This window comes from Nannobrachium achirus (assembly GCF_963921795.1).
Source record: "Nannobrachium achirus genome assembly, chromosome: 10".
NCBI lineage: Eukaryota > Metazoa > Chordata > Actinopteri > Myctophiformes > Myctophidae > Nannobrachium > Nannobrachium achirus.
Window position 1 is genome coordinate 14,921,716 of NC_137819.1, and position 23,442 is coordinate 14,945,157.

The 23,442-nt window shown below is 44.6% G+C and overlaps 1 protein-coding gene across 1 annotated transcript in view; it reads left to right on the top strand.

Annotated features, from left to right (window-relative positions):
- Positions 1-10,422: 10,422 nt before the first annotated feature.
- LOC308292852 (oxidation resistance protein 1-like) overlaps positions 10,423-23,442 on the top strand; it is a gene marked incomplete at both ends in the record, with an annotated part of 17,514 nt that continues 4,494 nt past the window's right edge. The window contains 11 exons of the mRNA XM_080735276.1: positions 10,423-10,558; positions 11,868-11,998; positions 13,094-13,201; positions 13,588-13,742; positions 14,585-14,734; positions 15,269-15,397; positions 16,164-16,423; positions 17,159-17,366; positions 18,144-18,288; positions 23,066-23,146; positions 23,405-23,442. The exon at positions 23,405-23,442 is cut by the window's right edge and continues 79 nt beyond it. Coding sequence (XP_080591402.1) covers positions 10,423-10,558; positions 11,868-11,998; positions 13,094-13,201; positions 13,588-13,742; positions 14,585-14,734; positions 15,269-15,397; positions 16,164-16,423; positions 17,159-17,366; positions 18,144-18,288; positions 23,066-23,146; positions 23,405-23,442 — 1,541 coding nt within the window. The remainder of the gene's footprint in view (positions 10,559-11,867; positions 11,999-13,093; positions 13,202-13,587; positions 13,743-14,584; positions 14,735-15,268; positions 15,398-16,163; positions 16,424-17,158; positions 17,367-18,143; positions 18,289-23,065; positions 23,147-23,404) is intronic.

Below are 23,442 nucleotides of genomic sequence, written 5' to 3' on the forward strand. Positions count from 1 at the left end.
ATTCATTAAAACCAAGTTACATAGAGATGCTTTACGAATATGTGTAATAGCCTGTAGGAGAATGAAAACACATTAACGCACACGCGCGCGCGCGCACGCACGCCACGCATGCCACGCACGCACGCACGCACGCACGCACGCACGCTCGCACGCACGCACGCACACACACACACACACACACACACACACACACCGAGCATGTAGAGGACAGTGTTCTGTTTGGGGCACATGGAGCATTAACTACATGGACCCAATTGGCATCTATTCCGGGTGTGAGCATTCGGCTCAATCGGCATTCTGTTTTGAACAGATTGTTAGGCTGGACATGTATGTGTGTGAGTGTGTGTGTGTGTGTGTGTGTGTGTGTGTGTGTGTGTGTGTGTGCGTGTGTGCGCGTGCGTGCGTGCGTAATAAATAAATAGTGCAGAAAACTATATCTAACTAAATCCTAAAAAACGAAGAATCTTGTTCCTGGTGATAGAATGAATAAACATGATACCCATGAGTCTATTTATGTCCTAATGAATCATACATTATGCACAGCTGACCAACCCATGGAGCAGATAGATAGCCAGGTCATATGTTAATGTCCTCTTACCCAAGATGCATGATTCAAAATGTTCAATCGTTGCGTCTTTAGGTACATGAACTTTGTAGCCGCAACCAAAATAACAAAGAAATTCTAAGGATATAGCAAAAGGAAAAACACAACAATAAGATCTGTCTATCTATCTATCTATTGACCATCTATTTACTGACTTTAAATATCTGGGAACAACTATAGACAATAAACTCACCTTTCAGACGTTTGGATTGATTGATTGATTGATTGAATACTTTATTAGCAGTTTGCTATTATTATTATTTACTTTTTTAAGCACAGGAAAGTACAGTTCAATACAAGGTATGTCAAGAGGATTTTAAACCCAAGCACATAGCCTATATGGCTTGTTTCTATTGGGGTCCTCTTTAGCCTACTCGATTCATCGAAAAAGCAAGGCAGCCGCTCTATCTTCTCAGGAAACTGTCTGAGACGCTTTAATGCTAGTAAACACACCCTGACCATAATGGTCTACAACAGGGTTTCATGACACAAGAATCCGCAGACTACTTTGATCAAATTTGTTGCCATATCAGTTCAGTTTAACCGCCTAAACCCACCAAACCAAACAAAAATAGCAGATCTACAGGCTCACAACGCGTTGTGACATGTTGTGATTAGCTATTGTAGATCAGCTATTTCTTGGTGAATGTCCCATGCACCAGAATAGGGGATGCTGGGGTTTAAGTGGTTCATTGTTGATTATAAAAGTCAGTTTTCAATCAGGAGTTTTCCTCATGCCATATACTGTATCTTAAGGGTGAAACCCACCCTCTTCCCCCTTCATTTGAGCTGTTACCATCAAGCAGGATGCTTGGAGTACCAGTAACAATCCTGTGTTTGTGCCATCTGCAGTGGATATTTTCTAACCCTACCACTCATCCTACAGCCTGTGTTCACACACTGTTGCTGTTATGGGAATGCATTTTATGTTGTATTGCATTGCATTGCATTTGTGTATTCTAATGTTTTATTAGTTTATTGTTTGGATACTGCAGGGGTCTTCAACAGGGGGTCTGGGACCCCTAGGGGGTCCTCAGAGTTACTACAGGGGGTCCTCCAAATCTTAGAGTGATAGAAACTTTCTTTCTCCTTTTTTATATTAACCGCTTGAACCCTAGCATCCATATTCGGAGAACTTTTGCCAAAAATAGCAGATCTACAAGCTCACAACGCCTCGCAGCGCGAGGCGTTGTGAGCTTGTAGATCTGCTATTTTTGGCAAAGAGCTTTGGTGTAGAGGGGAAAAAGAGCAGACTAAGCACAGAGTGAAAGGTCAAGTTTATTAAAGGACCTACACCATGAATTTTCACTTTTTCTATTTTAAAACCTTTTTTTGGGGTCCCACTGGCACCTTCTATCCTCACAAAGTCCTTTTTCTGTACATTGTGTCTTTCTCTGGTTTTGGGAAGACAGAGATGAAAAGCTTTCCACGGGTTCTCAGAACAGTGCTGTTCTGAGAGTTGACGCATGTGACGTCACACGCGTTTCCCATTTTTTTTAAAAAAATTTTTTTTTTCAAAAATCTTTTTTTTCAAAACTTTTTTTTTTCAAAAACTGTCAAAAAGTCAAAAAAAATGTTCAAAAAACTTTTTTTTTTTCAAAAATTCTTTTTTTCAATTTTTTTTTTCAAAAAACTTTTTTTTCAAAAAACTTTTTTTTTTCAAAAAACTTTTTTTTTTTCAAAAAACTTTTTTTTTCAAAAACTTTTTTTTTCAAAAAACTTTTTTTTCAAAAACTTTTTTTCAAAACACTTTCAAAAAACTTTTTTTTTTAAACTTTTTTTTTTTCAAAAAACTTCTTTTTTTTCTGGAAAAACCCCACTAGATGCGCCCCTGAGCAAACAGAGGCCGTTTTGGTATTGCAGCTGGAGAGCCTCATTATAGTAGAGCTAGAACAAACAAAAATAATGGTCAGAGTGTTTGTTGAGGGTTAAAACCTGTCTAAGACTCAATTTTGAGCATATATTTATACAAAAAATATAGTTTTAAAAGCATGGTGTAGGCCCTTTAAGTATTGACAGTTCAAGTGGTTAAATATCTGAAAACACAAATTGACATGAATCCAAAATACACTGATGATTATGCTGTCAAACAATGAAACTATATGGAATCTATGAGGTTGTGGGGGTCCCTGCTTCATCTCTCTCTCAGCTAAGGGGTCCTTGGCCTGAAAACGTTGAAGACCCCTGGTATACTGGATGCCATTGTGCCACGTCTGTCAGAGGCAGAGTTAGCATGTTTAGCGGTTAGCAGCAGTGTTTGTGTTCTGTTGACCTGGTTTAAAGCATGCTTAATATTTAAACTCCTCTTGTGCCACTCGGCGGTGTCTTTGCTTACAGTTTATAAAATATACAGGAAGTGATGTCACACGCCCGTTGTCTTCTCCGCGGGGATCATGCTACCGTCTGTCTGTCCGTCTCATTCAGACTGAACGGCTCTCTGTCTGTCTTCAAGATAAATGTGCTTGATGTGGTTTATCTATCAAGTTACACTGATTATCCCAACCAGGCCGGAACGACCCAAAGGCCAGGGATTGTGTTTTCACTCCCGTTGGTCCGTCTGTCCGTCTGTAAACCGCTGGACCGATCGGCGTGAAACTTTAACCCATTCAGGCCTAGAATTATTGAATGCTTTAACCAGTGAAAAATAGCAGATATACAAGCTCGTAGATCTTGTATATCTGCTATTTCGTGAAAATGTGTGTAAATCTTTGAATATATGTATTTTCAAAGAAAACATTTGTAACGCAAATTTTGCTTCTTAGGGGGTCCCTGGAACTAAATGTTTTGAAATGGGGGTCCGTGGCCAAATTCATATCATTTTGGGGGTCCTTCACATGAAAACCACTGACATAGTAGTCTCTCAAGAACAGACTAACTGAGCTCCAGTTAAGTGAAGTGAAAAGGACCTTTTCTTTGACGATGGCTGGCCAGATTTCTGACATAGAAACATAGGTTTTTCAAAAAACCTTAGAAGGATTCAAAAGACACTTGTAGAATCAGGTCAAAATCGGGTCAAAATTCTAATGTTCACGATTTAAAAAAATTGCAGATCTACAAGCTCGCAGCGTGAACGGTAAGCGACCACTTATTTTGTGTGCCGGAAGTTTTGGCGTCCGAAATGTTACGGCAAAATACCTAGTAATTTTTGCTCAAAGTACCGGGAGACTACAAATTTCCCTGCAGTGAAAACGGCATACCGTGTTTTTTTTACATTAATTGGACAAGCAGGTGCATGCAAGGAGCCAATATTAACAGTTAAAGCATTGTATTTGGGATTGAAAGCTTCAGAATCCATATTGCATTCGAATGTTATGTACTGTATGCCTGCCAAACACAGAAGACAGAAGTCTATTTCTTTCTACAATCTCCAGCCTATACGGCCGCGGTGCTGAGAAATGCAATCTCTTGCTAGATCAATTAATTCATGGTTCAAACTTATTTTATTCTATACCCTATTTTTAATTAAGCTGTGTGGGTTTTGATCCTCCAGTCCTGTCTGACTGGCGTCTGGGACGATGCGCTCATAATGCTGAGCCTGTGATGAAAGCTATTATTTGAACGTCTCTCCGGTGAAAATCGCCTGGCTCCCATTGTCTGGGGGGACTTCCCATCGCCTGGGAGGTGATGGGAAGCAAAAGTGACATATAGGCTAAAGCAGTGTTTCTCAACCTTTTTTCTGCATGGGCACACTTTTCATGTCCCAAGAATCCATGGGCACACCAACATAATACGGGGGTGTAAATCTCGTCACTGTCGGGAAGAAACCTTGTATCTCCCAAGTTTCAAATTTGTACGTTTCTTCGCAAACTGAAGCCCTGCTTCATCATACGAGGCTGTCGCACACCAGTAGTAAAAACAGCAGATCTACAAGCACACAACGCCTCGCGGTGCGAGGCGTTGTGTGCTTGTAGATCGTCTGTTTTCACTAGTTTAAATCATTTTTAAAATGATAAATACAATACTGGCTTTCAAACAGTTTCAAGGGGCACACGTGACCCTTCTCAGGGGCACACCAAAGGTCCCCAGGCACAGTGGTTGAGAAACACTGGGCTAAAGCATGTGGCCTCATAGACAACTGGACACACAGCCCCCTGGCCTCTCTGTCCATTCAGCTACAGTATAGACACCCTGGATCCTGATCTTCTGACCAACTAATGTATCTACAGTTAACACTGATCTGTGATCAGTTACAGTATCAGTTTCTTACCCACAGTTCTCTGCACTCACTGACTGACGCATTTGCTTGCTTGCAACCTTTCCCATTTAACCCATTTAAACACTTAACTGGAATTATGTTATACTTTAGCTATTGAAGAATAGCAGATAATATGATTATTATTTTTTGAATCATGACTTCTTTTTTGCAAATCTATGAATATATTCCGTATATTTTGTAACTCAAATATTTGCTTCTGGGGGGTCCCTGTCTGATACATTTTGAGTCAGGGGTCGGCGGCTAAATACATATAATTCTAGGGGTCCTTGACCAGAAAAAGTTTGAGAACCGCTGACATGGAAACATTTATGGAATCGCGTCAAAAAAATATTCAAAGACTTGCGAAAATAGCTGATCTACAAGCTCGATCGGGATCTTGTAGATCTGTTATTTATTAAAAGTTAAAGCATTAAATAATGCTTACATTAATAATGCTTTCCATGTCTTAATGAGTAATAAGGTTCCTTGTGTCGATCATGCACATTGGCCAGATATTACACAGGGAAGCTTGTCATAGCTTATTCTTACATTTGTAGCAAACCAAAGCGTGTGAGTTATGGTGGTTTTAATAGTGGCGAGACCTCCTGCTCCAATAGAAATACATGCAGTCTATCACATTCCACACCAGTGGTTTTCAACCCTTTTCACATCAAGGTCCATTATTTAATTTGGCATTTGAGTCACGGACCACCATTTGATGACATTTAGCCTCTCAGACCCAACACTTTATACTTTGTTATTGAAGCAATAAGCCACGAGAGGCGAGTGGTTACCTGGTATTTTACCCCGGCTGAGAGGCGTAGGGAACCCTCTCAGCCGGTGTAAAATACAGGTAACCACGAGCCTCGCGTGGCTTATTGCTTTTCTAAAACGGTTACAATATGGCAACATGAAAAATCATAGACATGTACCAATTAAAAATTATTCACTATAAGGTCTGCTCTGCAAGAAAGTAGTCCCCAGCTACAAGAAAGTAGTTCCCAGCCTTTTGCCAACAACCCAGGTGCAGGTAATTGGGCCGGCTTTACACTGCCACTGAAATCTAGCCTGAATCAGATCTGAGTCACTTCAAAAGTGGAATCCGATTTTTTTTTAATAGTCTAAATCCAAACATGTCACATTCAGGTCACATGAAATCCGATTTTGAAAAACCACATCCAGAGGTAGTTTCAAATCCGATCCATATCGGATCTGAGGACATCTGACTCAGTCTGAAAGCAGCAACCACATCCACCCCCATTGAGTTATATGCAGGTCACATGCAAGTCACATCAAACTGGCCAAGTGTCACTTGCTGCGCGAGCAGCGCGACCCGAGCGCGGCTGTAAATTACATCATACAGAGCGCGAGTATTAACTATTTGATTACAGCGCACTGAGCACATGAGAAAAACAAAAGAGAAGAGAGAAAACATGTGAGCTAAACAGTGAAAACGAGAGAGAAGAGCGAAACACAAGAGTAAAGAAAAGAAGAGAGAAAAACAATATTAACGTGTGTTTACTATGGTCTATTATGTCGCATTTCCTGAACGGAATCAGAACGTAATCAACCAGCGTCGACGTAGTGACGTAACGTCATGACGCCTACGTCGTTACCACGGTAACCAAAGCATACATGTCGCCGCAGGGCAGCTTTGGGCTAACGCTGTCTGAACGCACAGATCAGATCTGTGTCACTTGCAAATGCAGTGTGAAAAGCCGGGCCAAAAGATCAGATTTGAGAGCAAATCGGATTTGGGCTGGATTTGACTGCAGTCTAAAGCCGGCCTCGGTGCACTAGCTGTGGAACACTGTGGAAAGAAATAATGCACCTGGGTTTGATATAAACTGATTAAAGGTGTGGATTATAGTCTCATATACCACATCAATTAAGGGAAACCAGCCAATCAGAATCAAGGAATGGAACTAGCCGTTTTAGAATGTTGGATAAGATTTTGTCCACAATTCCATGCTGTATTGTTGTGTTACCATAGGAGAGATAACAGGCAAACTATGATCAAAATAATTCTTCTACATTCATTGTGTAACACTTCTTGTTAATTAAGCAATGCAGATGTTTAACAATAATTTAACTGGAAACCCCTCAAGGACCACTGGTGGTCCCCGGACCACTGGTTGAAAACCGCTGTTCTACACTTTGACAGCTGTGTTTATTGGATGTCATTGTGTTAACACAATGATTGTCTTAATGTTGTGGCGTTTTGAGACACTGTTCAGACAATGAGGTTAAACTTTCAAGAAATGCATCCAAGCTGTCAACAACCAGAGAACTTAATTTCACTCTGTTTTCACTGCACAGGGTTTGGACCAATATATATACTGTATATTTTAATTTCTGTCTGTCTGTCTGTCTGTCTGTCTGTCTGTCTGTCTGTCTGTCTGTCTGTCTGTCTGTCTGTCAGTCTGTCCGTCCTTCCTCAGCCTGAGTCATTGCCGTTGTTGGCCTACAAAACTACAAGAACCACATTACCCACAAACCCCTGCAAGATGTTCAGTGACAAACGGTCAGTGACACTGATGTCAGTGTGTATTATTGGCGTGTGCGTGCGTGTTTGTGCGTCCTAGACTCTTCTCCCTTCCTGAAAACACCCTGGCCTGGACCCTCCACCTCAACACTCCACCCCTCCACGCTCCATTTTATTTATTTTATATTTATTTATTATTATTAAAATCATTGCTTTTAATCATGAAAAGGTTTGCTTTAAAATAAATAAAAACATAATAATGTGACAAGGTTCAGTTGTAGGACAGGCGACATTGACTTCACAATCACAAAACACACTTTATTTTACACATGTAGCCATACAGGATCACATTCTGTTGCCTGTCACGCTAGACCAGGGGTCTTCAAAGTTTTTAGCCCAAGGACCCCTTAGTTGAGAGCGAGATGAAGAAGGGACCCCCACAACCTTATCATAGATTCCATATAGTTTCATTGTTTGACAGCACAATCATCACTTTTGGATTCATGTCAATTTGTGTTTTCAGATATTTAACCACTTGAACTGTCAATACTTAATAAACTTGACCTTTCACTCTGTACTTAGTCTGCTCTTTTTCCCCTCTACACCAGAGCTCTTTGCCAAAAATAGCTGATCTACAAGCTCACAACGCCTCGCAGTGCAAGGCGTTTTGAGCTTGTAGATATGCTATTTTTGGCTCAAGTTCTCAGAACATGGACGCTTGGGTTCAAGTGGTTAATATAAAAAAGGAGAAAAAAAAGTTTATATCACTCAAAGATTTGGAGGACCCCCTGTTGTAACTCTGGGCCCCGGACCCCCTGTTGAAGACCCCTGGTATAGACCTTGAGATCCTGTAGCTACAAACACTTGGAGAGCAGAGGGTGCTCTGTCTGTCTGTCTGTCTGTCTGTCTGTCTAGTGGCTCTCCCCAGATGTTTGTGGAGATGACTGATTTATCCTGTCGTGCCCGGATTACCTCCCTGCACAATCAGGGGTGTCGTACCGAATTCTGGGCCCTGGGTAAAAGGATTCACTGCGGGTGACGGTCCCCCATGAATGTTCTTCATAGGGTTAGTGGGTTTAACCCATTTAGACTGGGAACGCATAACCGGTATTACGCATTGTTTTGGGCTTTAACTATTGAAAAATAACAGATATTCAGGCTCGCAGCGCGGCACTCGGTGCCACACTGAGCTTGTATATCTGTGTGTTTTCATTTGCTTCATTCTATTGTTTTATCGCGTTTACTATGCTAAAATGTGGGGCATGCGTACGAATGGGGGAATGCGTAGAAGTGGCTAAATATGTCCTTTTAGACACAATAAGCCAGCAGTTTCTTTATTGCTATTTACAGTAACACTTCTAGCCCCCATTGTTACGACTGGTGTGAGTTGACCCAAACGCACAGCTAGGAGGAGGCAGTAGAAGGTTGAAGCCCACCCGGGCGTGTTTATTAACAATGGAACTCAGAGTTAAATGCACGAGAGGGGCAAAAAGGGGAAAATGGGCTCTGCAACTGCTCCAGCTCAGCACGGAACCCGGGAAACTGAGGAGGAGAGAATAAGGCAGAGTCAGAATAATCCACAAGGAATAGCAGTGCACAGCAGCTACGAGGAGCAAAAACTGGCTATCTCTACTAAACTGGGAAAGCTAATAATGGCTGTCTACTTTACCAACCATGGACTGGTGAGGAACTGGCACCGAGCTGCAAACAGGCCAGGCTCTTGTAGGCTCTGGAGGAGATGATTGCAGATGGCGACCAGGTGAGAAGATTGGCAACGGGAGACAGGTGTGCAGATGTCTGGGACTCAGAGGTCTGCTGTGACGTACTGTGCCACGAGAGGGTGCCACAGTGCCAAGTGAGGGCCAGGACGTAACACCCATAAGTCACATCCAACCATGAAAGGTTGCGTTGTATCTTGGGAATGGGCTTATTCTGTGTAAAATGACATTTTTATCCACTTGTACGCATGCCCCCAACCACTGACATAAGAATCTCTAAAACAATAGAAAGAAGTAAATTAAATAATTTTAACACTCATCTTTTATATTCTTTAACACATCGGATGCCCACGTGGTGTCTACAAGTCAATTTCTTTGATGTCGCTGGAGGCCCACGACGCGTTTGACGCGTTGTACAGTAAACTATACTGTACTGTAGCTACTGCACTTGGCTACCGCGGTGATGAAACAAACTCCATTTCCCAACATGCAGCGCGCAATTACGTCACCCGGACGTGCTGTGTGTCTCGTTGACTTCCTGTTTAGCGGCTGCACAAAAATGCTGTTTTCTCCGGATTCTCTTCCTTTTTCATGTTTTTGAGCGGTGGTCACAACGCTCCTATACGTGGCCGTGTGTGTGGGTCTGTCTGCGTGTCTGTCTGTCTGTCTGTCTGTAGCCTGCAGTAACCTTTTCTGACCACACATGTTAAGGGAGTGGCGCTGTTGTTCAGGCCAGGCCAGACCAGGCACACACACACACACACACACGCACACACACACACACACACACACACACACACACACACACACACACACACAGGGGGGAAGGGGGCGGGGGGAACCACCGCTCAGTTCACAGGGGTGTGATTTTCTCAAAACGGCAGCCTCTTCTACATGCCGTAACACAAACACTGTGGCTTAGAAATGATAAAAAACGTTCCTGACTGAAAGAAAAGATTTTCGCGAAATAAACAGGACATACTCTGATTACATTTACAGGATCTCATTTACTCGAATCTAAAATATGAACCCTTGTTGTAAAAAACTAAAGTTCTCCTTTAAACCAGCCATGCTCCATCCCACAAATAACAGTTAAAAACAAAATGAAGGAATCAAAAAAAAATTAAGGGACCCATAAGAATGTGTCCGCGACTCACAAATGGGTCCCGACCCAGTGTTTGGGAACCAGTGGATCAGACTGATGCTATAGGTTCATTGTTTATCTGGCACCCTATTTCAAACATTTGTGCGTGTGTGTGTGTGTCTGCCTGTGTGTGTGTGTGTGTGTGTGTGTGTGTGTGTGTGTGTGTGTGTGTGTGTGTGTGTGTGTGTGTGTGTGTGTGTGCGCGTGCGTGCGTGCGTGCGTGCGTGCGTGCGTGTGTGTAGGTTAAAGGACAGGTCTATGTCAGAGATCGGCATCATGGCTCCCGCGGCCGTTACCACGACGACGCACAGCGTGGTGGAAGCGCCGCCGGCCCAGGAGCCCGAGAAACACTCCACCAATCAGAAGCTCCGAAACTGGCGGAGGGCCATGTTCAAGAGGGCCTTCACCATCGGTCAGTGTGTGTGTGTGTGTGTGTGTGTGTGTGTGTGTGTGTGTGCGTGTGTGTGTGCGTGTGTGTGTGTGTGTGTGTGTGTGTGTGTGTGCGTGCGTGCGTGCGTGCGTGCGTGCGTGCGTCATGCGTGCGTGTCCAGAGCTTATCTCTTAAACAAACCAAATGTGTCGTGCTGTCGGGAAACCTTGTCCAAAACCGTTCCTTTTTTATTATTATTAAAAAATAAAATAAAATACATTGCCGATCGACAAGCTCACAACGCGTCGTGGTGAGCTTGCAGATCTGTTTTATTCACAACATTTGCTCGAAGATCTTGTATGCCAATAATTTATGGGGGGAAAAAACTAACATAAAAAGTAGAAAAATGGTGATACAAGGTTTCTGATGACGATGATGTTTATTTTGACAAATTCAGATAATGAAATAGTAGTAGTACTAGTGTGCGTGCGTGTGTGTGTCTTTCTGTCTGTGGGTGTCTGTTTGTCTTGTACCTTTCAATTTTGAGGACCCCCATGACTCTTGAGGGTGTACAAATGGAACCAAATATGGGCCCATATTTGTACACTCTCAAGAGTTGTGACCGCGTCTCAAGTCCTTAAATTATTCCTATTTCCTTCACTTGTTTCCTATTTCCTTGTATGTTAGTCCCGCCCACTGGGAGTTGGCCTATCACCTGTGATGTTGTCATCAGAAATGGCCAATGGGACGTCTCCTCTTCTCTATTTCCTCAATGGGAGGGACTAACATACAAGCAAGGAAATAGGAAATAGGATTGATTTAAGGACTTGAGACGCAGGGGGGCAGTGTTTCTCAACCACTTTGCATGGGGACCTTTGGTGTGCCCCTGAGAAGGGTCAATTGTGCCCCTTGAAACTGCTTGAAAGCCAGTATTGTATTTATCATTTTAAAAATGTAAAAACAGCCGATCTACAAGCACACAACGCACACAACGCCTCGCACCGCGAGGCGTTGTGTGCTTGTAGATCTGCTGTTTTCACTACTGTTGTGCGACAGCCTTGTATGATGAAGCAGGGCTTTACTTTGCGAAGAAACGTACAAATTTGAAAGGTTTCTTCACGACAGTGACGATATTTACACCCCCATATTATGTTGGTGTGCCCATGGATTCTTGGGACATGAAAAGTGTGCCCATGCAGAAAAAAGGTTGAGAAACACTGCTGTAAGGAACCATTTGGAACCCCCTCAAGTAACTCCTGAGGGTCCCGGGACCCCGCTTTGAGAAGCACTAGTCCGGTAGTGTCGCGTCCCTGTGTAACATTCCGTCCCGTGGTTTGGGTTTCCCCCGCAGACGTCGGCTTGGGGACACACATGGAGAAAGATATGGAGAAAGAGACGGACAGAGAGACAGACAGGCAGAAAGAGAGAAAAGACGGGAAGCGTATCGCCTTCCAACGGCCGGAAGGGACCATCGAGTACCACGTGAGTCCATACAACTGTCTGTCTTGTCTGTCTGTCTCTCTCTCTCTGTTTCAGTCTAAGCCTCTCTTTTGTTTACTAAAATCTTTATCCCACTATTTTGTAACCCATTTCTCACCCAGTGCCAGTTGCCTAAGCTGTAATCCTGGGCGCTGCTCTCCCTCTACCAACCTGGGGAGGGCCCCGAACTGAGCTCATGCTTCCTTCAGTGCATGAGGAGCGCACAAGCTGCTTCTTATCACCTGCCCGGGGAGTTTCCCCGGTAGGACGTAGCGCGTGGAAGGAACATGTTATTCCAACGCGTTGAAGGAACACATTATTCCAACCAGTTCCTTTCCCCTCCATCAGGCTGTATAGAGACCAGGATTGATGTAGGCCTATGTTTTTTGTGAGGGTACCTACTGTACCCTAGAGCAGTGGTTCTCAACCTTTTCAGGCCGCGACTCCCAAAATAATCATATTTTAGCTGGGGACCCCCCCCCCCCCCACCCTGCACAAGCACTAAGAGTTGAGGAATTACATTTTGTATGACACAGTTCTATCGTGAAAATAGACGATCTACATGCTCACAACGCCTCGCGTTGCGAGGCGTTGTAAGCATGTAGATCAGCTATTTTCACACTTTCTGCCTCTAATATTTGACAATTTGGCCAATGTTTAATTCGTCATTTTAGAGGTATCAAAAAGTCTTTAAATTCACTTTAGAAATGTGCAGACACCCTCTATACAGTTAAACTTTATGTTGGTTTGTTTACTGTTGAGAGAGAAAACAATGTTGCACATTAAGCGAATCACCTGGGGACCCCCCAAAATCAGTTGGGGTCCCCCCTGGGGGTCCAGACCCACAGGTTGAGAACCACTGCCCTAGAGGACACGCGGAGAACATACAAACTCCACACAGAACACTCCTATAGCGCCCACAGCATGCTCGGCAGGACCTTCTAGCTTGTTTTGGGCTGTTTGGAGCCTTGTTTTTAAGGCCGTTGTGACGCTGCGATAGGTCCTTAAAAGGTCCTTACATTGTCACTTTATACCGTCATATGGAAACCTGACCCCAGGACACTGCTCAGAGTTGTTGTTGTCATGTTGACCCACTAGGTGGTGCCCTGCGACACGCTGAACAGCATCGCTCTGAGGTTCAACACCACGCCCAACGAACTGGTGACGCTCAACAAACTGTTCTCTAGATCTGTGGTCCCTGGGAAGGTAACACAATCACATGCACGCACTCATGCACGCACGCGCACACACACACACACAGTCGCCGGAAAACACACTCGCCTGGGCTGATGGTTTATGCCTTTTGATTGATTGATTGATTGATTGATGTATTGTGTGTGTGTAGATTCTCTTTGTTCCAGATCCGGAGTATGTCCCCGCTGCCCCCCCCTCCCCCCCATCCTCTGAACCTGAAACTGAGCTGGTCAAGGTATACACACGCATGCACGCGCGCGCACACGTACACGCACACGCTTTTTTCCATTGAAAATTGTACTTTTTCCACCACTGCATGTTGTGACCGCACGGTGCTGCTTGTATGTATTCTGGGTGACAAACCAACCTGAATGATAGTTTGTGTGTCTGCATTGCAGCCGCACCGCCTTCTGACCAGAGTGGCTTCGTCCCCTCCCCGCCCCCGTCTGTCCAGAGTGGTACAGTCCGGCTCGGAAGAGGAGGTTCAAACCGAAAAATTCGTGAAAGTCAACTGCAAATACATCACCGATGGCAAGGTGACCGATGTTGCAATGTGACATTTCACAGGGTTCCCACGGTCATGAAATTCCTGGAAATATTCTGAAATTAGAAAAATATTTTTTCCAGTACTGGAAAAGTTTTGGAATTGACCAAGGGTCCTGGAATAAATAGCTATGCATTGTCTTTGGTTATTGATTTTGTTAATAACTCTGAAATGACAAATTAAACATGGGCCAAATTGTCAAATATTAGAGGCAGAAATTGTGAAAATAGCCGATCTACATGGCCTCGCAAAACACGAGGCGTTGTGAGCATGTAGATCGGCTATTTTCACAATAGAACCGTGTTATACAAAATTCCTCAACTCGTAGTGGTAGTTGTAAATATTCTGGAAAAGTTTTGGAAATTAATTGGTAAAAATGGTTGGGAACCCTGATTTTATTTTGTCTGGCCTTGATATGGTGTCGTAAAGCCTGATTTATACTTGACTGTGTTATCAGAATAGCAAACTATAAAAAGGGCTCCTCAGAGCACAGGTCTACGCCAGCCTGGTCAGGTATAGGTTATCGAACAAATCAAACAGATCCGTCTTGATCACATGACTATAGAGATCTTCCTCAGCCTAGTCAGAATGTGCGTGCAAAATTTCACGGAAATATCATGCTGTCTTTGCTCCTTTTTTGTTCAAAAACGGAGCACTCCTGCAAACTTTGGAAGCCAAAGCCAAAATCGGAAAGACCAGTTTTGTTTAATGACTATAGTGGAGATACTGTGTTCCGACGTGTGTGTGTGTGTGTGTGTGTGTGTGTGTGTGTGTGTGTGTGTGTGTGTGTGTGTGTGTGTGTGTGTGTGTGTTCAGGGTACGGTGGGCGGGGTGTTACTGGTCACCCCCAGCTTCTTGATGTTCGACCCGGACCGCTCAGACCGGCTGGTCCAGCAGACAGGATGTGAGGAGTTTGGCGTCATGTGCTCGCTGGAGGAAGTGATGTCGGCGTGCGTGTGCACAGAGGTCACCGACCCCAAGCTCAGACTGCAGCTGCCCAGGTGAGCCGGGGTGGTGGGGGACGACTCCCTCCTTCCCAGGTGTTTCGCCCTAGTGGGCGTGGTTATATGCCTGAACCTAAACGCCGCGTGTGGCGCGTGCACGCCGCCACCGGAAATCTGGTAAAAATGGGAAAGATACATGGCAGCCCAAGTGTTAAAATATATACAGTATACAGTACATTTTTCTTAGATTTATTTTCTAGACGTATGAAGTTCATCTGCGACGCGACGTGAGCTTGTATGTCTGCTGTTAACCGGAAGTGTCCCGCAAATAATGCTACGGTAAATTCTCGCGGAAACAGGTGGATAGGGCATGTGATTGGCTCGTCTTGTCCCATCCCTCTTCCTTACAGCTGCTCTGAAACCTGTTCGCTCAGCCCTGACGGTTTCACATGACCAGGGAGCTGTGTGTGCGTGGGTGCGTGGGTGCATGCGTGCGTGTGTGTTTTGTGCGTGCGCCCACATGTCTCTGTTTGTAATGAAACACAGTAACTTACACACCATGTGTGTGTGTGTGTGTGTGTGTTTCCATAGCAACCTGGACCTGCCCACAGAGGGGGAGGAGCCAAGTCCTCTGAGGAGTGGTTCCCATAGCAACGACAGCGCTAGCCCCGCCCACTGCTGCTCCGAGTCCAAACAAACACAACCACAAGACCTGACAGAGTAAACATACACCACACACAACCCCTATTGATTGATTGATTTCCCAAAAATGTCTTGATGGGGACTTGTTTCCATTGTGGTCCCATGTATTCAATCTGTCATTCATCACCATCATCTGATAATATCAAAGTATGACCTTGACCTTCTTGACCCTTGACATGTTAGTGTCAGGTATTGTAAATCATCGGTACTAAAGTGGGGTCCTTCACTTTGCATGTTGCAGATCTACATGCAAAGCGAGGCGTAGTGAGCATGTAGATCTATTTTCACTAATATTAGACAATTTGGCCAAGTTTAATTTTTTTATTTTAGAGGTATTTTTTTAGAGGTATATTAAAAAGTCCTTAAAATGTCACTTTAGAAATGTGCACGCGCTACGTCCAAACCAGGGAAATCTCCACTGTCAGGTGAAAAGAAGCAACTTGGGCTCCTCATGCATAGAAGGAAGCATGAGGTCAGTCCGTTGTCTCCCCAGGCACGGCAGAGGGAGAGCAGAGCCCAGGATTACATAGGCAATTGGCACTGGGTAAAAAATGGGTTACAAAATTGTGGGATAAAAAAAAAAGAAATGTGCAGATACCCTCTATTCTATAGTAACACTTAACAGTAAACAAACCAACATAAAGTTTAAGTGAGAAAACATTGTTGCACATTAAGTTAATTATCTGGGGACCCCCCCAAATAATTTGGGGACCCTCCAGGGGGTCCCGACCCACAGGTTGAGAACCACTGGTGTATTAGTATACTCTTGTTGTTCTGATCCCAGGCCAGCGGAGGACGGCTCAGAGGCTCCTCCTCCTACAGAAGCTGATCCCAGGGCAGACAGTCAGGACCCCTCGGCCCCGCCCACATCCCTGGAGGACCACCCCTCGGCCCCGCCCCCATCCCTGGAGGACCACCCCTCGGCCCCGCCCCCATCCCTGGAGGACCACCCCTCGGAGATGGACGAGCTGAGGAAGCTGTGGAAGAGCCACGCCGAGCCCTCGGCCAATGAGGAGCAGGCTGAGGAGGAAGCAGGAAGTGAAGGTAAATGTCTCTGGAGTGTTTCTATCAAAGATTTGAAGTGCAGCATATCGTCGTTGTCGGGTGGAAACCGTTCGTTTTGTATCTATCATTTTTAAAATGATTTAAACTAGTGAAAACAGCCGATCTACAAGCACACAACGCCTCGCACTGCGAGGCGTTGTGTGCTTGCAGATCTGCTGTTTTCACTACTTTTGTGCGACGGCCTTTTGTGATGAAGCAGGGCTTTGCTTTGCGAAAAAAAAATGTACAAATTTGAAACTTGGAGATACGAGGTTTCTGCCCGACAGTGACGATATGGTACACTAAGCCTACAAATTAGCCTCCTATAAGTGGGTGTCGGCGTTGCGAATATTATGTGGCTTGTAATGTCCAATATTTAGTTCAGTGACCATGGTGCTAAAGAATGGTTCAGAAAGCTGTGTTCACGTTCACTCTCCCATTGGAAATGAATAGACTCCAAACCTGCTTCCGCCTCTTAAGGTATCCACCTATGTCACGTAGATACAGGAAGTAAACGGGACACCCGCGCACATACATACATAAAACGGCTTGTCTTTGTTGTACTGGATTATCAGGAGAGAATGATGTGATGATTGATCTACAAGCTCACGACGTGTTGCGTTGTGAACTTGTAGATCCGTTTTCCCTTGCTGTTTTTCTAATATTTATACCGCCCTGGGTTGTATATTTTTTTTTCTAAAATGACACTCCTTTTTCTTATGCTTTACATTGTAGAGGAGCAGGACGGGGCTTCAGACGTGCGCTTCCTGTGCGTGCGCGTCCTGAAGCCCATGAGGAAGACCTTCGTGTCCCTGGCCAGAGCCTCCATGCAGCAGTACGCTCTGAGAGAGCGCAAGAACCACCACTACTGGTTCTGTGTCCCAAGACAAAGGTACTGTACGACCAAGAACCACCACTACTGGTTCTGTGTTCCAAGACAAAGGTACACACACGGACGTGGCATGCATGTTCGCACGCACACACACACACACACACACACACACACACACACACACACACACACACACACACACACACACACACACTCTGGACTTCGGCCCATATGAGAAATCAGAAATTGACAGGGCCAATCAGTGACTGTGTTTCAACGGAAATGTGAAACACAGTCACTGATTGGCTCGGTCATTTTCTGATTTCTCACTCACGATCCCTAAGTCTAGACTGATACCGTGGAGGAACGTGTGAGTGAATCCATGTTATCAGTCTGGCACACACACACACGCACGCACGCACGCACGCAGACAGATAGACAGACAGCTGGTGCGGCGCTGAGTCGGCTCAAGCGACCGTCGCATCGCTCGACACGGCGACTCGCTCGGCGGTGTCTCACGTGGATCAAGGTCACTTGAGACGGCGTGAGTCGTTGGAAAAGTAACGTCTGTCTCCATGTTTTCTCAGTCTTGCATTCAACCAATGAGAACGCTACGATTCACTATGACGTGTAACTCTCTCTGGGCTCTATTATGATCCAGGTCTTATGCCTTATGCCTTAACTTCTTTGCCTTTTTTTACTATATAGACATTTTTTTTAAATATTTCAAATAGCTGATCGGCAAGCTCACAACGTGCAGATGTAGATCAGCATTTGAAGTATTTAAAAATGTTTTTCAAAATAGTAAAAAAAAAAGGCAAAGAAGTTAACGCATAAGGCATAAGACCTGGATCATAATAGAGCCCTCTCTCTCTCTCTCTCTGTCAGGTCGCAACACATCCTGCTGTTCTTCCTGGGGGAGGGGGAGGGGAGGGGCAGCGGCCATGGCTTTCTGGTGGTCAAGAGCAAGGGAGGGGCGGAGCATGGCTCAGACCAACCCCCTGTCGCTGACATCTCCACCAAGGACTGGGAGGTAGGAGAGAGCGACGTGTGCTTGTGCGTGTGTGAGTTCACGTGACAATAATAATAATTATAATGGATGGCATTTTCATAGCGCTTTTCTAAGCAAGTTGCGAACTCAAAGCGCTTTTTCATACACTGGGAAGTGAAGCGGCGAACAGTCGGCGCCAGCGTCCTCAGTTCCCACATTCAGACATCAATGGTGGCAACCTGCAAGCTAACACTATTGGCAACAATGTGGGGTTCAGTGTCTTGCCCAAGGACACTTTGACATGTGGACAGGAGGAGCCGGGATTCAAACCGCTGACCCACGGATCATTGGATGACCTGCAATACCTCCTGAGCCACAGCCGCCCCTTTCCTGATCCCATGGGGGATCAATAGGCTCTATGCATATACGCCATTTTGTTCTACTTCCGGGTGTCTTTCGACTTCCTTCACAGGTGTTACTGATGATACTAATGAAGGGTCTGTTTGATTTATTGTACAGTGGTTCTTTAATTTCAAGGACCCCCATAACTCTGTACAAATGGAACCAACAAATGGAATCAAATGGAAATCAAATTTGCTTCCATTTGTATACTGTCAGAGTTACACACCTGTGGGGACATTTGGAACCCACTCAAGGACACTTTGAGACCCACTGGTGTAGCAGAGTGTTTCCAGTGAGCCAACATGCACAATATCAGCACCCTGACTCTGTTTGACCAGAATGGAACAGACCCTTCATTAGTATCATCGGTAACACCTGTGAAGGAAGTCGAAAGACACCCAGAAGTAGAACAAAATGGCGTATATGCATAGAGCCTATTGCCAAACTTGCCAGATTACAGCACAGCAGTAAAAGTTACAGATGGTCATATAGCTCAGTGGCTTAGTGACATTACCGTTACGGAGCGGATAAAAGCGCCAAATTTTTCATGGGCCTTCTTAATGACGTACTGAAGGATTTCAGAAGGGTAAACAAACATACATATTCAAAATACCCCTATAGTGCACAAAAGTTATCTTGATCAAAAACAGCAAAAAACGCCTATACTAAAAGAGGGTTAATTTTTGCCATGTGTCCTCCTGCTGCTAGTTTTTACATCATACTTGCACAGGTTGTCTAGAGGTAGTGTCTTGACATCCCAGAACAGCTAGAATGCCAATATTTGATTCCATTATGAATCATTTGGCTTTTAAATAAGGCCTCATTATAGGCGGAAATAGTAAAAGAAATAGATGGATTTTGGATGATGATTCCAAACACAGCACATGAAGTATTATCCATCAAACCTTTAATACAATCATACTGTTCAAACTCTACTGATTGAGGCATAAACTAAAACAAATGAAAGGGGAGAAGGATCGGGACAGGTCAGCTGGGGCGCGCGAACAGCCTGACATCAGGGTTGAGGACCAAGGGCCTGGATGACTCTCCTTACTCCACTAAGAAGCAATCTGCAAGGGAGACAGGCAAGAAAGAGTGTGTTGTAACAATTTAAACAAATGGACATGTATATTTATGTGAACACTTGGTGTATTGGTGTACTTTACTGTATCTGCATGGTGTCTATTTGCAGCAGTTGCATTTTCAAAGTCCAGAACAGTCGAGATTTGCGTTGCTGCATTTACAACTGGAACAGTCCCCTTTACACACACATTTTATCAGCTCTCTGCAGGCAATGGAGACCTCAGGAATGCTTATCCACACTGGCACCCATGACCTTGATGCATCCTTGGTCCAGCCAAAGTCCTTTGGAGAAGGAATCGCTTGCTGTGTGTCTGTGCTGGTTGCCCAGATTCCTGTCTGAAACACAGCCCTTTTTACATGCTGGAGAAGTGCATCCTGCGTGGGAGGATCTCTCCATCGGCCGACTCTCTTGACAGAATAGTTCCTTCCTTGTTTGATTGATGGAATTCAAAGGACTGGCTTTATTGTACATGATCACAGTCAGTCTTCAAGCGTCTGGAAATGCTCAGGGTCAACATTTAGTTCCTGGAATGGATGCTTTGCCAGGTACACAAATACTTCTGTAGCAGCAGCATCAACAAGCCAGCAAGGATCACGATGACATCAGTGTCCACAGTTCGCACAAGATCCGTCTTTGCTCCATGCTTCAGTGCATGTTGTAGATGAACCACAATCCTTGTGTCTACCTCCTCATGGTTGCAACATTCCATCATGCTACTGGAACCGAAAGCTTGTCCTGACACCGCTTGGCCTGATGTTACATATACAGCTTTGGTTGGTGGCCAGCTGAACTCTTTGATCTTAGATGTTAAACGATTTGGTGGTGCTTCAACCCTTGACTGACATCTGGGTGGATTTTGGCATGGGAAAAAGATTCCGGCTTTATCACATAAACCACATCTGCAAAAGCCTGGGGGAACCCAAATCTCGAGGTCTGCTTATGTTCCATGCATATTCAGGCTGTGACACAACATCTGCATTCAATGGAAAAGGCAAGAAGTCAGCTTGGAAGGCCTGGAAGGCCTATGATCTTGTGACGGATCTTGTGCGAACTGTGGACACTGATGTCATCGTGATCTTTGCTGGCTTGTTGATGATGCTGCTACAGAAGTATTTGTGTACCTGGCAAAGCATCCATTCCAAGAACTAAATGTTGACTCTGAGCATTTCCAGACGCTTGAAAGACTGACTGTGATCATGTACAATAAAGCCAGTCCTTTGAATTCCATCAATCAAACAAGGAAGGAACTATTCTGTCAAGAGAGTCGGCCGATGGAGAGATCCTCCCACGCAGGATGCACTTCTCCAGCATGTAAAAAGGGCTGTGTTTCAGACAGGAATCTGGGCAACCAGCACAGACAAACAGCAAGCGATTCCTTCTCCAAAGGACTTTGGCTGGACCAAGGATGCATCAGGGTCATGGGTGCCAGTGTGGATAAGCATTCCTGAGGTTTCCATTGCCTGCAGAGAGCTGATAAAATGTAACCTGACTGAGCCAGATGGTGGCAGTAGTGCGTTGGCTACCGCCCTACTTTACCATCTGAGATCTCTCGGGGGGAGTTGATAACGCTCGTAAAGTCCCGGGCCGGACGAATCAGCGGCAGCTACGGGCGGGCTCTGAGCGGCTCTGAGCCAATAGAGTCTGATTGCAGACCACGTGGATGCAGACAGGCCAATATGAGTGGTTGGAGTTGGCACTCCCAGACTGTGATAGACGGCCACATCCAATCACCTGCTAAAGAATTTGAAAAAATGGCCCGCACCTTACATCGGGTCTGCCTGAGCGATCCCAGATGATGATAAGCAGAGCGATATGCAGCCAGGCATACGCACTGCTGCCATCATCGGGTGCAGTCAGGTTAGATAAAATGTGTGTGTAAAGGGAACTGTTCCAGTTGTAAATGCAGCAACGCAAATCTTGACTGTTCTGGACTTTGCAAATGCAACTGCTGCAAATAGACACCATGCAGATACAGTAAGGTACACCAATACACCAAGTGTTCACATAAATATACATGTCTATGTGTTTAAATTGTGACAACACACTCTTTCTTGCCTTTCTCTCTTGCAGATTGCTTCTTAGTGGAGTAAGGAGAGTCATCCAGGCCCTTGGTCCTCAAACCTGATGTCAGGCTGTTCGCACACCCCAGCTGACCTGTCCCGATCCTTCTCCCCTTTAATTTATTTTAGTTTAGGCCTCAATCAGTAGAGTTTGAACAGTATGATTGTATTAAAGGTTTGATGGATAATACTTCATGTGCTGTGTTTGGAATCATCATCCAAAATCCATCATCTATTTTTTTGCTATTTCCGCCTATAATGAGGCCTTATTTAAAAGCCAAATGATTCATAATGGAATCAAATATTGGCATTCTAGCTGTTCTGGGATGTCAAGACACTACCTGTAGACACCCTGTGCAAGTATGATGTAAAAACTAGCAGCAGGAGGACACATGGCAAGAATTAACCCTCTTTTAGTATAGGCGTTTTTTGCTGTTTTTGATCGAGATAACTTTTGTGCACTATAGGGGTATTTTGAATATGTATGTTTGTTTACCCATCTAAAATCCTTCAGTGGGTCATAAAGAAGGCCCATAAAAAAATTGGCGCTTTTATCCGCTCCGTATCGGTACGCTCATAAATGTGCGCTAAGCCACTGCACTAATAGCGAGTGCAATGGAGAAGAATAACATGAAAATAACAAAATAGCCAGCATGCAATGAATGTCCATTTCACATTATAGTCTTTTATTTACCTCTCACAGGTTTCAACCTACAGTACAGTAGTAGGTCTTCTTGCCTGCTGGCTATTTCCTTACTTGTATGACATTGTTGAGCCGTGCAACATAAGACTTTTCCTTCAACCTGGAGTGCTGCGGGGTATGGGGCCTTCTGCTTTGCAGTCATTTCACACAGAAGAATAACATATATTATATAAAGAAAATATCAACCCATACAGTATAATAGTAACTTGCATTTGTGGGATCGGCCTTAGACCTGGGTTGATTAACATAATACAACGCATACACCTTACAATCCTCCTGCCTCACACAGAGCAGGACAAGGAGTAGTAAGGTACGCCTATATACTGTAGCACAGACCACACGTAACTTTACCAGTGGATGTTACAATAGTCGCACACCACAGCCATAGTTGTTTTCTTTCACCTTGTTTGTATCATATGAACTGAATCAAATTGACGTGTGTGTGTGTGTGTGTGTGTGTGTGTGTGTGTGTGCGCGTGTGCGTGTGTGCGTGTGCGCGTGTGCGTGTGCGTGTGTGTGCGTGTGCGTGTGTGTGTGTGTGTGTGCGTGTGCGTGTGTGTGTGTGTGTAGGTGGTATCTCAGGCAGAGTACCAGAGGAGGGTTGATGCTATAAAGAGTGAAGACCTGAGGTCTCTCTGCAAGCGACTACAGGTATACCTTGGTGTTCTCAACCACATGATCTTTGTTTTCTTTCATTTCTTTTTAGCCCAAGGAGTGTTTTTCATGCAAAACAAACACTTGCTATGGATTTTTAGTTTTTTAGTTTTTTTTTTGTTAGCAGAATTAAATGGTATCATGGCTAATCCCATGCATGGGCACCCAAACTTTTCAGGACGCTTTTCACACCGCACGAGGTGTGGTGAGCTTGTAGACCGTCTATTTTCACTCTCTCTCTCTCTCCCCCTCCAGATCAGTACAGTAGAGGAGTTGAGGCTGTCCTCTGGAAG